The sequence below is a fragment of the Amia ocellicauda genome, chromosome 8 (assembly GCF_036373705.1).
Source record: "Amia ocellicauda isolate fAmiCal2 chromosome 8, fAmiCal2.hap1, whole genome shotgun sequence".
Lineage (NCBI taxonomy): Eukaryota > Metazoa > Chordata > Actinopteri > Amiiformes > Amiidae > Amia > Amia ocellicauda.
In genome coordinates this window covers 44,194,259-44,208,760 of record NC_089857.1, presented here as the reverse complement: position 1 = coordinate 44,208,760, position 14,502 = coordinate 44,194,259, and the positions used below count along the sequence as shown (strand labels likewise).

The window sequence follows — 14,502 nt, the reverse complement described above, 5'->3', positions numbered from 1 at the left end:
TATACACTACTGGTCAAGAGTTTTAGAACACGGTATAATTAGAACAGGATAATAAATGACAGGAAACTGACGTGGAGATGTTCACTGAACCGGCAACGTCTTTTCTCTAGGACTGAATCACTGCGTTCATCGCAGGTACTTTTATGAACAACACTTAAAATAAAATTAAAATAAACAGATCACATAACTCAAACTGGAGGAGTGAATACATCTGAGTACGGCGAGGTTTATAAAGAATATGCAATGAGATCTCAGGAGCCCTAACAGCATTTGCCAACTTACGTAAGTTATTTATTTCACAACCGACAGCGAGGCGTCACAGGGTCTCCGACGCAGTGTTGTGCGTTAAATTAATGACAAAGAAACCAACACCTTGAAAAAGACACGAGAAAACAATGAGGTATAAAACCACTGAGGAATAAACCTTTCACACACAGACACTTTCCTGATCAATTCATTCTCTTTCAACGCATAAAGCAAATGAATAAACTGAAAATAAACTAGTTCAGAAATTAATGTAACCTATTACTCTAAGTAATCGTGGCATCACATCAGCGTATGATTTAATTGTTCCATTTCTACTCAAGAAACGCACAATAAAATGAAAGACTGTTGGTTTCTCGAGTCAGAGGTTGTTCCCGTTCCTCACGGTGTCCTGTGGTCGTGCGCTTTTCCCGTTTTCAGTAATCAGCAGAATTCCCTAATAGGCTGCAGATTGCGCAGCCGCACGAGTCCGTCAGGAGGAAGCACGGAGATTCACCGCGCTCACACGGTCGGCCACAGAGCTACTTCTTCTTTTTCTTGCCCTTCTTGCCTCCTTCGCCCTGCTGGGCGCCCTGGTCCCCTGTGCCCGCCTTCTGCGTCCTCGTCTTCAGCTTGGGGATCATCTCTGCTGCGTAGAACATCAGGTCCTTCCCTGCAGCGGGACAGAGATGAACATCACTTTACAATGACAGCGCTGGTTCAGTTCTACAAATTCAACCCAAATCCCCACTGACAAAAAAATAAATAAAGTGTGCACTGACAGCTGCTAAAACCAAGTCATGAACCAGCTGAGATGCGTTTATAGAAGAGACTATTTTAATGCCATTGGAAACTACCTAAACCCAGGCCTCAGGACTCCCATTATAGACTTCTTCCTCAGCAACACTTCCGAAGCACGAGCACTTCTATAACTTTCAAAACCACAGTACAAAGGCACGAGGCTGAATAAGTTCATCAGCACATCATAAATCGTCACTATAGATTAAAAACTTTGTGTGAAGCGGCTCGTGCTGTGGTGTCGAGATCCTGATGGTGTCTGACATCAGGTGCCGATCGGTGCAGCTGCACACGAGCTCCGGGCACCAGTCCCTTCCCGTGGGAATGCGGTCAGATAGGATGTGAACGTCCTAATTAACTCTCCTCTACAGACGTGCTGGAGCTGAACACACCTGAGTGTCACATCATTGTCACGAGTAGGAACAAGGCATTTCAATGCACAGTAGCATTTGTATATGGAGATGTGTTCTGGGACCCTGCATGGCCGCGCCTGTAGGACAATTTCGCTGCCGGGAACGGGACTCACTCGATGAAAACTTTTCCAGACACGGAGTCCCGTCCTCTTTCTTGAGCTGGACCCGTACCCTCCCTCTGAACAGCACGTCCCGGTTCCACTCCCTCGAGTACATCTTGTTCTGAAAGCATCCAAATACAATCCACCAATGTCACATTACAATGGTTTACATGGTCCTGGATGAGCCCCTACCCTGCTGGTTTGTGTTCCAGCTGAGCTCTCAATTACTTAATTGAACCTTAATTTAAATAATCTGTTTAAATTTGAATTTTTAAAATTGTGTGATCAGAGAGTTGGTTCTTTAATAAGTGCCTCATACAATTCTATACTTAATTCAAAGGTTCTGCTTTAGGAAATTAGTTCAATGAAGTAACTGAGGAATATTGTGAACCCTCATGAGGTCAGAAAGGTCACACTGTACCTCCACTAAAACGTTGGCACCGGCTGCAGTCAAAACGTCCCTGATTTCACCACATGTTGGGTTTTCCACAGCCTGGGGACAAGACAACAAGATCAGTACCCGACACACGGGGCAGCGATAGGAGGGCAATAAAGATGGTTTAAAGGAGGCCCGGGTTACCTTGTCACTTGCTATTCTTCTTCCTTCAGCTAAAGTCTTCTTACTGTTGATATAGGCCGGATAGATGCAGACAAACCTGAAACAGATGGTCGAGACAGTCGAGCGGGGTTTCAGATGGACATCAACACAAAACACTAGACATGGCCTGTCATCCTGTGAGCTTCAGACAGACACCTGAGAGAGCACACTAAGATGCGCCAAACCTGTTTTTGATTAAGATCATCATCACAGCACGAATCTGATTCAGACGCGTGTGTTTACATGTGACGTGACGCGCCACTGAGCAAGTATCGCGACATTAATACAAAACAGACCCGTAACGCAGCTCAAACGCGTCCCATCAGCAGGACACAGAAGACATGCTATAAAGACTTCATCACAGATGGCCTTACCTTTCTTTATCGGCCGGGTTTGTGGTTAAGTTGGCCATTTTGAGTGAAAGCCTCACACGGCTCCGCGCACAGCGCCGCCGCAGTCGTGCTGAATGGCTGCTCGGTGATTGGCCAGACAGCTGCCCCGGAAGTAGTTCGCCACTAACGTCACACCCATCGGCGGCACCCAAATACTATTGGCTCCAGCATCTGTCAATCAGACGTTCTTCCGGGAAAGCACTCCCACCATAGATAAACGAAATCGCAGAGTGACGGGAGAGAGAGGGACTCTGACCAGGTGCAGACTGAGTGACCACAGCCTGGAGGTGGAGACCGGACGGCACAGGCAGACCTGGACCCGCAGAGACAGACGCCTGTGCGGACAGTGTGGGTCCGGGGAGGTAGAGACAGAGGCCGCGTTCACGACACGCAGACTTTACTCAGACTCTGCGACGAAACTGCCCAAGTTACCCGTCTGCATGACCTCAGCCGGAAAACACGTCACAATGCGACGCATCCACAGGCTGCAAAGTCTGCACAGCTGCGCAGCTGCTCAAGAGGGACTGCGCAGGTGCAGCCGCGGCTTCTAAACAACAGACGAGCGCTGAGTGACAGAGACGTGTCAATCACAGACAGAGACCCTGCAGCAGCGCCCCCAGTCACTGAATCAGCCTCGAGTCGTGGCATGAAGCGTCTGATTAGTTTCATCACATTAGTACAACAGAAATATAATATTGTAAAGATTGACAGTTCAACAATAAAAGAATATGCATGTGTAGTGGTGTACGTTTACATTATCACCTCATTTCCACGTATTATGTGAATTTGTAAGGCAAGGAAATCCATAATACATACAAAATATTGCACATGTGTATTTCTCTGAATGCACAGGTTTAATGCAGATTCGAAACCAGTGTATATACAATATTGTACACAAACAAACAATCTGTTGTAATTAATTTGATCAGTATGTGAGTATTTAACCCTTAAGTGTTCCAACTGGTTAGGAATACAGATTTCTACTAATTAAAGATTATTAACGGATCGACTCGAAGGGACTCGGATCGCATGAACTTCTGTGACGAGGACTGACTTCTCTCAGCTGCGCCTCCATGCGCGTCGTGCCGAGTCTGCAGCTGCACTGCCAGGGCTGTACCGCTCCGTCTGCGCAGACCGTGACGTCTGCAATGTAGCGGCACAGAAGTGTCGTGAACGCGTGAACTGTTTATGACGTGTTACAGAAACTACACAGACACACACAAGTTGCATCCCGTATGATCTCTATTGTCTTGCTACAGTTGGATAGACACTTAACACTAGAACTTACATACACACATTCCTCCTGCATATCCGCTCGTATATACATTACTAAATATTTAATTAGATACACATATGGCTATCAGTTAAACTCGTCAAAATGAATGAGCTATAAACACGTCCTTCTCAGCCGCCAGGCCCGCAGCTCATGTAGGCTGTATCCCACCGCACGATATTGTACGAGCCGCTTTTCCCGGCTCTCGTCCCCCACGCCGTGCAGCAGAAACGGGTTGCAAACCACAACCAGAGCCTTATTGGACAACCGCTGACCAGCAACTCCATCTCTACTCCTGCAGCTGCTAGGGGTGGGCGGGTCGATCCCAAAATATCGATACTACAGACACTAAACAAACGTTCATTCACTTTATACACCACTCACTGAATTACATATATGGATTAGTAATACCTTTAGCAGCAATTCAAGCCCCCCCTTTAACTTAACACATAGTGTTAATTGGTCATCATTAGCTGTTACTTTAGCAGATTGATTCAATATAGACTGTAGTTTGTGCTTTTGTTGAGTTATTTGCACTTTTCTTATTTATAAAAGCTGTGAACGTTTTAAAACATTCATTGTTCTCCACAAATAATTGTGCGCTTTGTTTATGCAAAACTGTTTTCATGTTTGCACATTCAAATTACAATAATATATATTATTTGCCTTTAAAAACTGTCCTGTGTTTTAACATGCATGTGATTAAGTAATTAACAGCGGAAAGCAAAACGTTTCTTTGTTATGTCTCACAGGTGGAAATTCTACCACTTACCTTCCAAAGACTGCAAACCATGTAGTTAGTGGTCATGGACGTGTATTCAGATTTAGCCAATTGATGATGATTCGCCTCATCGACCACGACACACTGCTCTCCTCTACATGAAAGTACATAAGCCGCTTTTCATAATAAACACTATGGGTATCGGTATCGGTATCGGCGATTCTGGCCCTGTATTACTTGGTATCGGATCGAACCCAAATGTTACGGATTGCACAGCTCAGCCAATCAGCGCTGGCCTGACGCAGAGAGCGGAGGAGTGACGTCGGCTCCTCTGAGAGCCTCTGCGGCTGCGCGTATCTACGCACAACTATAAATCGGCCTTCACAGCTGCAGCGTGAACAAATGCACTGTGGACATCATCCAGAGAGGAGCACAACACACTGACTCCTGAACAAATGCACTGTGGACATCATCCAGAGAGGAGCACAACACACTGACTCCTGAACAAATGCACTGTGGACATCATCCAGAGAGGAGCACAACACACTGACTCCTGAACAAATGCACTGTGGACATCATCCAGAGAGGAGCACAACACACTGACTCCTGAACACAGACACTGTGGACATCATCCAGAGAGGAGCACAACACACTGACTCCTGAACACAGACACTGTGGACATCATCCAGAGAGGAGCACAACACACTGACTCCTGAACACAGACACTGTGGACATCATCCAGAGAGGAGCACAACACACTGACTCCTGAACAAATGCACTGTGGACATCATCCAGAGAGGAGCACAACACACTGACTCCTGAACAAATGCACTGTGGACATCATCCAGAGAGGAGCACAACACACTGACTCCTGAACAAATGCACTGTGGACATCATCCAGAGAGGAGCACAACACACTGACTCCTGAACACAGACACTGTGGACATCATCCAGAGAGGAGCACAACACACTGACTCCTGAACAAATGCACTGTGGACATCATCCAGAGAGGAGCACAACACACTGACTCCTGAACAAATGCACTGTGGACATCATCCAGAGAGGAGCACAACACACTGACTCCTGAACAAATGCACTGTGGACATCATCCAGAGAGGAGCACAACACACTGACTCCTGAACACAGACACTGTGGACATCATCCAGAGAGGAGCACAACACACTGACTCCTGAACAAATGCACTGTGGACATCATCCAGAGAGGAGCACAACACACTGACTCCTGAACAAATGCACTGTGGACATCATCCAGAGAGGAGCACAACACACTGACTCCTGAACAAATGCACTGTGGACATCATCCAGAGAGGAGCACAACACACTGACTCCTGAACACAGACACTGTGGACATCATCCAGAGAGGAGCACAACACACTGACTCCTGAACACAGACACTGTGGACATCATCCAGAGAGGAGCACAACACACTGACTCCTGAACAAATGCACTGTGGACATCATCCAGAGAGGAGCACAACACACTGACTCCTGAACAAATGCACTGTGGACATCATCCAGAGAGGAGCACAACACACTGACTCCTGAACAAATGCACTGTGGACATCATCCAGAGAGGAGCACAACACACTGACTCCTGAACACAGACACTGTGGACATCATCCAGAGAGGAGCACAACACACTGACTCCTGAACACAGACACTGTGGACATCATCCAGAGAGGAGCACAACACACTGACTCCTGAACAAATGCACTGTGGACATCATCCAGAGAGGAGCACAACACACTGACTCCTGAACAAATGCACTGTGGACATCATCCAGAGAGGAGCACAACACACTGACTCCTGAACAAATGCACTGTGGACATCATCCAGAGAGGAGCACAACACACTGACTCCTGAACAAATGCACTGTGGACATCATCCAGAGAGGAGCACAACACACTGACTCCTGAACAAATGCACTGTGGACATCATCCAGAGAGGAGCACAACACACTGACTCCTGAACAAATGCACTGTGGACATCATCCAGAGAGGAGCACAACACACTGACTCCTGAACACAGACACTGTGGACATCATCCAGAGAGGAGCACAACACACTGACTCCTGAACACAGACACTGTGGACATCATCCAGAGAGGAGCACAACACACTGACTCCTGAACACAGACACTGTGGACATCATCCAGAGAGGAGCACAACACACTGACTCCTGAACAAATGCACTGTGGACATCATCCAGAGAGGAGCACAACACACTGACTCCTGAACAAATGCACTGTGGACATCATCCAGAGAGGAGCACAACACACTGACTCCTGAACAAATGCACTGTGGACATCATCCAGAGAGGAGCACAACACACTGACTCCTGAACACAGACACTGTGGACATCATCCAGAGAGGAGCACAACACACTGACTCCTGAACAAATGCACTGTGGACATCATCCAGAGAGGAGCACAACACACTGACTCCTGAACAAATGCACTGTGGACATCATCCAGAGAGGAGCACAACACACTGACTCCTGAACAAATGCACTGTGGACATCATCCAGAGAGGAGCACAACACACTGACTCCTGAACAAATGCACTGTGGACATCATCCAGAGAGGAGCACAACACACTGACTCCTGAACAAATGCACTGTGGACATCATCCAGAGAGGAGCACAACACACTGACTCCTGAACACAGACACTGTGGACATCATCCAGAGAGGAGCACAACACACTGACTCCTGAACACAGACACTGTGGACATCATCCAGAGAGGAGCACAACACACTGACTCCTGAACAAATGCACTGTGGACATCATCCAGAGAGGAGCACAACACACTGACTCCTGAACACAGACACTGTGGACATCATCCAGAGAGGAGCACAACACACTGACTCCTGAACACAGACACTGTGGACATCATCCAGAGAGGAGCACAACACACTGACTCCTGAACAAATGCACTGTGGACATCATCCAGAGAGGAGCACAACACACTGACTCCTGAACAAATGCACTGTGGACATCATCCAGAGAGGAGCACAACACACTGACTCCTGAACACAGACACTGTGGACATCATCCAGAGAGGAGCACAACACACTGACTCCTGAACAAATGCACTGTGGACATCATCCAGAGAGGAGCACAACACACTGACTCCTGAACAAATGCACTGTGGACATCATCCAGAGAGGAGCACAACACACTGACTCCTGAACACAGACACTGTGGACATCATCCAGAGAGGAGTATTTTAAATAAGCAGTAAATAAAGCATTAATCAGCCACGTGTGTTTATTCGCCCTGTTGGTTCCCTTTGGTACGGCTTGTGACACAAAAAGACGAGTTATTTTTCTCAGACATGAGAGTTTGGAGCTTACATAAGAGCCGTAATTAAAGGCCCAGCCGTCGAATGTAGACAGTTTTTCACCGAGGCATGCTTGAGAAGCTATGTAAGGGGAGGCATAGGACTCTCCTGTCTGATTAGATAAAGAAACAGACACAGCACAGTGACTCCTCTAAATTGGAGCTCATTTAATCAGGGAATTTAGACTCGCTTATCTTCCTGAAGTCCCGCTCCTTTCTGAAGAGGCTTTTGGACAGATCGACCCCTGTGATTGATTTCAGATCAGTGGAGGACAAGAGCATTCATGTTTATGTGTCTATTGTTATTTTTGTTTTCATAAAGACCCATTTGGAAAATTAAATGATATTAGTTTAGTGTGTTTATCGCCCAAGTCTCACTTTTGATGATGTGAGGAAGCCTGACCACAGAAAAGAGCGAAAGCTTACTTCCGCGGACGTATCTTCACCCAAAACAAAAGAAGACTTATTTTAATCTCTTATCTCTACGACGGGCAGAGGAATGCAGTTGTTCAGACTGAGAGATGAGCAGGACGCCCCACTGATGCAGCGCTCCCTGCACTGAAGTATAGCACGAAATGGAAAGCCAGTGCCGAATGTGTTGGGGAAAGTGCTGAGAGTCCAGCAGTTGTCAAGAATGTCTCTCCCTTCCCTTATCTCTCTCAGGGTCGCTTGTCTCCGGCACTATTGACATCGGCCACCTCCCCCTCTCTCGGTCACAGAAAGGTGCCCCTAATTTAGCCACGTCCCCAGAATCACTCTCTGGCTGTTTGGCTATAAATTCCACTGGAGCTAAAGGTGTCTTGCTACCCGCTGTCTCCCCCTCTAAAACCAACCATGCTGTTGACAGGGGCAAATTTATTCAGACTGTCACAGTAAACAGTTGAGTTCGGGTAAACAAAGTGAAGCCATTAGGCTCCCCCCAGGAGCGCCTTCATAGCTGCGAGCAAGAAAATCACAATAATGATGATCAAAGCAGAGGGATTGTGGGGGAGCGCTGTGCCGAGGTGCATCTGGTCATTCTGTGCAAATGCACTGATAAACCCCCACGGTGTTTGTGTGTAAACATTCATAATAATAATGATATTCAAAAATATTATGAAAAGACGGACCTGTATATATGTGGGGTTTTTTTAAGAAAGAGAAGAAACAAACAAACAGAAACATTAGTCCCAGATTAAGTCAAACCTTTGAATTATCATAATAAACCTCTCACCCAGTAACCCAGTACCAGAAACTGATTTCCACTGGGCAGAACCCAGCAGCGCAGGAGGCCTGGACCCTGCAGTCTCTACTGTAATCTGGACACGACTTGAGTAATACCAGTTACCTCTCAATGCTTTGAGGTGAGGTGAGACTGACCTCCTGCCTCCCAGAACAGCAGGGTGGGAATCTCTACATGCCACAGGAGTGCACAAGAGACCTGTATTGGCCATTTCCCTCCCTCACTTTCCTCTTTGTTCTCACATAACGCCAGGAAAGCCTGTAGATAAGAAGAGTAAGACCCGGGACACCGCAGTGAAAGTCACACATGAGGCCGTTTGTTTTTGTTCCGCCGCAGAGCTGAGAGCCTCAAAGACATGGTCCCCCAGGGGGCTGTAAAGTGCCTGATCAATGTTTCACGCAGATACTCTCTCCCATTTCCCCCCTTCTCCACAAAGCCACACACGGGTACGAGCTGGAGGCTCTGGCTGCAGGCCGCGCGGCCGCCTGCGACGCCGAGACAGAGACGTGGCAACAGGAAGGGAAGTGTTCGGAGGGCGTCATGAAGTGTGGCTGGAACAGAAAGACAGACAGACAGACGTGAAGGAGAGTTCCCCAGATCGCATGTCAACATGATTAGTCTTTACATCCCTGCCCCTCGGACACCCGTGAAAGTTTCCCACATTGTTATTCAGCCTTTCCTGGCACAGGTGTCTTGTCTTCCCTCCTGCCTCCCTTTCTTTGTTAAAAAGCCGCTTCATGAGCCAATAGCAGGCGGACGTCTTCTGCGTAACGCCACACTGTCCAGTCCACAAGGCCAGGCGCCTGGAGCGCTGTGTGCGATGCATCCTGCGACGCCGGCGCGGCTCTAATGAGGGATGTGATCTTGACGCCTGGAACCACCGCTAGGAGTAGCAGAGACCGAAATGCACCCAAATTAGATTGATCCTAATTATATTTGTTTGTAAAATTCAATCACCTATTGTCAGATTCAATTAGGAGGTAAAGTGTACAACACAGTAAAATACTGGGAGCCGACTCTCATAACTGCTTTCCATTCATCTAAACAGTATGTTGTTTAAAGCCATCATTACATTTCTCTCTAGAAAGCTGGTTTTCTAAAGCAATTTCTCAAATTGAAGTCATTCAAATTCTTGACTCTTTAATGTGAGAAAATGCATAGGCTTCTGCAATTGTGTTAAAATATAAAATAAGCAAGTTTGCTGATTTTAATTAGCAATGGCAAACAAAGCCTTGCTAAGTGACCTCGATTTGTCCACAATACATTATAAAATTAAAAGTACGCGTTCATTAATATGCAACCGATAATATCAAGTCACCAGCACCCTGTGTGACTCTATACTGTCTATCAACACAGCATGTTGTTAGACTTAAATACTGATACACTCATAATGTGTAGTGGACATGATTATTGGTGATAAAGACTAGATCATCACAGTTCAGCACTACTGGAAGCACAAAGAACAGGTCAGCCTGGTATTTACATATTTACACCCTTCATTTGAAACAATGCATGTGGTTTAATAAATATTCTTCAGTAAATATACTGAGTTATCAGTTGTGTGAGAGTTTGCTGAACACATTCAGCCCCAGACAGGGAGCTGTGAAGCCTCAGCTGACTGCGGAGAAGAGAAAACCAGTCCATCCATTTTCAAAACCACTTATCCTGGTGAGGGTCACAGGCAAGCCAGAGCTGCTCCCAGCAGGCATAGGGTGCAAGGCAGGAATACACCCGGGACAGGACACCAGGCCATCACTGGGCAACACACACAGCATTTTTAGCATGGCCAATTAACCTAACCTGCATATCTTTGGGGAAACCCCACATAGACATGGGGAGAACATGCAAACTCCACACAGACAGGCACCCTGAGCTAAGACTCAAGCCTGGGACCCCTGGAGCTGTGAGGCAGCAGCACTAGCCACTGTGCCACTGTGCCACCCATAAGAAAACCACTCACACACACAAATCAGTGCAGTGGCCGTCATGTAGAGGTTTAAAGACACTGCTCTAAAGCTGAGCAGGAGCAGCAGCGCTGCATTGGAGTCACGCTTCCTGGCAGTGCCATTGAAATGGATGTGGAGTGCAGTGACATTATATGGCCCAGTGAGGCTCCGTGTTGGCGGCGGCTGGTATTTCACTCCACCTGCGCCGGGGCTGACGGGTCAGCCAGTGGAACAGCATCGACAGCAGCCGCGTCAAACCACTGGGAGAGCTCAGGAGACTGTGTGTGTGTGTGTGTGTGTGTGTGTGTGTGTGTGTGTGGTGGGGTGGTAAGGAGAGGGGAAGGGAGAGAAACAGGGGGGAGAAAGTGAGGCTGTTTCTACCACAAGAAGAGAGGTTTTACTTATCGAATTATTCCTACAATATCAAACAGTGGTGGCCGGTGAAAAGAGCAGCGATCTGGTTAAACAAAGTGTTTCATTTGGAACTCGACTTCTGTAATGATGCTTTGTCTGAGACGGTACTTTGTGTGTAATATATGATGGAATATGTAGTAAGTGGAGTATGTAGTTTTGGTATCAGGCAGGTTAGTTCCAGTGATAGTTGCTGGGTTAGTCTCAGTAGTAATAGTACTGAGGGGATGTGGCAGGATTTTTAATAAAAATAATAATAATCCAAGAGAACTGTATTCTTGGTATCAGTAAAATGCAGAGTTACCTCTCAGTGCTGTCTCAATGGCATTTCTCAGGTGAAGCCGGTTCCTCTTGGGAAGATAGTAAGGCAGTATATCTCTGTGACAATGGGATATTTCTCCATTATTATACGGCTGCAATCCCAGCACTGGCGACCAGTTTATTTATAACCAGTATTTAAGTTATCAATTCACCAGTTTTTACACACAACTCTATGCTTTCCTCTCGCTCAGTGAAACATGGATTCTCCAGGGCAGTTTGAATATTCAACCACAGGGGGAGGGGACACTAAGTGGAAATTGCTATAATACAAAAAACCTGTTTATGGTAATTGGATTTCTGAGTAATTCTGAGTGTAAGATATCAACCTTTCTAAATAGAAGTGATACCAGCAGACATCAGCTTACTCTTCTTAATTGTCACAACACATCGTTAGGAATAATCTTTAAAAAGGTCATTATTTGAGCCACTTCATCTGCGCAGTCAGTTTCGCGGCCCTGTCTCTTAATTGTGCCGCAGTCTGAGCATGGCTTAAACAATCTGAAAATAAAACATGAAGAATAGCGGATTGCCAGGTCACAGGGCAAGGCGGAAATAATCATTATTCTCCCAGAAATCCACGGCTCTCAGATTAATCAATCTCACCTGGGATTACTCTGGCTCTGCACGGATTGAAATCACTTTTTATTCTCCCCGAACCATTACATTATTTAAACGAGTGTGTAGCCACTGCCTTCGGGCTTCAACAATTTAATTAACTAGTTTGTTACTTTGTGAATGAGGTTGTGCAGTTTACTAATAAGCTTGTTAAAGAATGGCTCGCAGAACTGATGAACAAAATAAGAAAGGAAGGCGTTACATTTCAAATCAGAGGAGAAACTGCTGATTGGGGCCTTCATGGTGCTGTTTTCTTATTCGGGAGAAACAAATGTGATGTAGTAGAGACACTGAGCTGTAGCTTGTTCCAGGTCAGGACTGTAACTCCACCAGCAATCACAAAATCCAAATCCAATGCTTCACGGCAGCTTTTTGTTTGACAGAGGATTGTTTCTTTTGCCTTCTTCTACAGAGTCACAGGGGGTGCAAACTCCCCAGCAACATTTCTGAAGCAAACCCCCTGGGACACTGTAGGAATCGGCTTAGTGAGATTACTGGATTATTGAGATACTCGCCAGTAGCAGGATGAGCCCAATGTCTTCCTCTGGCCACTCTGTCGCTCACGTTCTCGTGTAAAGCCGCTATCGGGCTCTGGGGATTTAGTTTGCGATTGGCTGTCAAGTCAACATGTTCATGAGGTCCAGGTCTCAGTGTGGCAGTGAGATGTTTCTGAATGTGTCCAATGCTACTTGTCACCTCCTCCCCCACACCCGTCCGCCTCCAGCAGCTGTCTGCAAGTGCTAAAACATGTGTCAGCAGGTGGGCCAGCTCCACAATCTGCTGGAGAACTGAAGTTTTCTCTCTCAGGTAATAGAGAAGCAGTCTAGGTGGATAATCAGGGCGGCAGCACAGTGCATCAGACTGGGAGAAAGCCCAGTGCATTGTACTTTAACTGTGAAATCCAATTAGTTCTTTGTCACTGCTCTGAAACCCCGCCAGCCAGGGTCCACCAGAAGAGTCATCCTTTTTAAATAGCTTGCTCGTGTTGTAGAGGTTTGATTTGCATTGCATTTGTCACCTAAAGATCCAGGCAACCTCCGAGTCAAGAGGCGAGGTGAACAACCTTTGATTCTCATGTGACTGCAAGAAGCACGACCTTGGGGGCACTCGACCTCCGAGCTGTTCAATTGAAACCTTTTGGACTTCCTAGAGTAGATTTTTAAATAAATGTTAATTCACGGTACAGGGGTGGCGATCATCCGTCATGTGCCGTGCGTTTCTCCCCGGTTTGGTTGAACTCAGTCACATTTGAAAAGAAACCAAACAGCTCCAGGGGTTTGCATGCTTCTCCCAGTTTAGCCGGACGATGTTTAATGTATTTTCACTGCGGCTTTAACACAAAGCACAGAAAAGGTCACCGGGTTTGATCACACTGTACAGCTCCGCACACACGCAGTGGGAATTTACTGAAGGATTATTGCAGTAACAGCATGAGAAGGGAAAGCGATTATTGTTATTTTTGATGTAATTTAGAAATTATGGTTTTAACTGGTTAAGAATAGTTTATTTTTAGATCCCATACATAAAACCTATAATGGCTACAATAAATATACAGTTTTACCATCCATTCGTTACCACAGTAAATCACAATAATAATAATTGAAATATGCACATACCAATATTTAGCCACACTATTGACTTAACTACTTGTAAATATTGCGTAAAAGATTAAGATGTTATCAGCAACAGCTTGTCAAAGAAAGTGTGATTCTCCTAAGCCCTGTGAACAGCGAGGCGGCCGCCGCCGACCCCTCCAGCCCGCAGAGCCGCTCAGTTTATACATGACTGTCAGAGGGCCTCAACAGCACACGCCAAACCCACAGGGCAGCAGCACAGATATCATCGGCTCATTTCTGAAGGTAAGACTCCAGAACTGGAATGATAAAAGCCCAAATCAATGCCCTCTATCTACGGCACCTGCCAACACCATCCAAAACATAACGTGTGTCAATGGTTTCATGTTTAAACTGAATTAGTGGTAATGAAGGGGGGAAAACACACACACATATATGTTTTTAAGCCTGTGGGAGTCATTTGGATGTTTTTATTTATTTATTTATTTATTTGGTGCAGTTGATACAAATAAAACTA

The 14,502-nt window shown here is 46.2% G+C and overlaps 1 protein-coding gene across 1 annotated transcript; it reads right to left on the bottom strand.

Annotated features, from left to right (window-relative positions):
* Nucleotides 1-265: 265 nt before the first annotated feature.
* LOC136755156 (signal recognition particle 19 kDa protein) lies at nucleotides 266-2,980 on the bottom strand. The gene is made up of 5 exons (XM_066711609.1): nucleotides 2,528-2,980; nucleotides 2,136-2,211; nucleotides 1,977-2,048; nucleotides 1,568-1,676; nucleotides 266-916 (listed from the first exon to the last, which is right to left on the bottom strand). Exons 1-5 carry the CDS (start codon nucleotides 2,563-2,565, stop codon nucleotides 786-788), a joined length of 426 nt encoding a protein of 141 aa, XP_066567706.1. The 5' UTR covers nucleotides 2,566-2,980; the 3' UTR covers nucleotides 266-785.
* Between the last annotated feature and the right edge of the window lie 11,522 nt (nucleotides 2,981-14,502).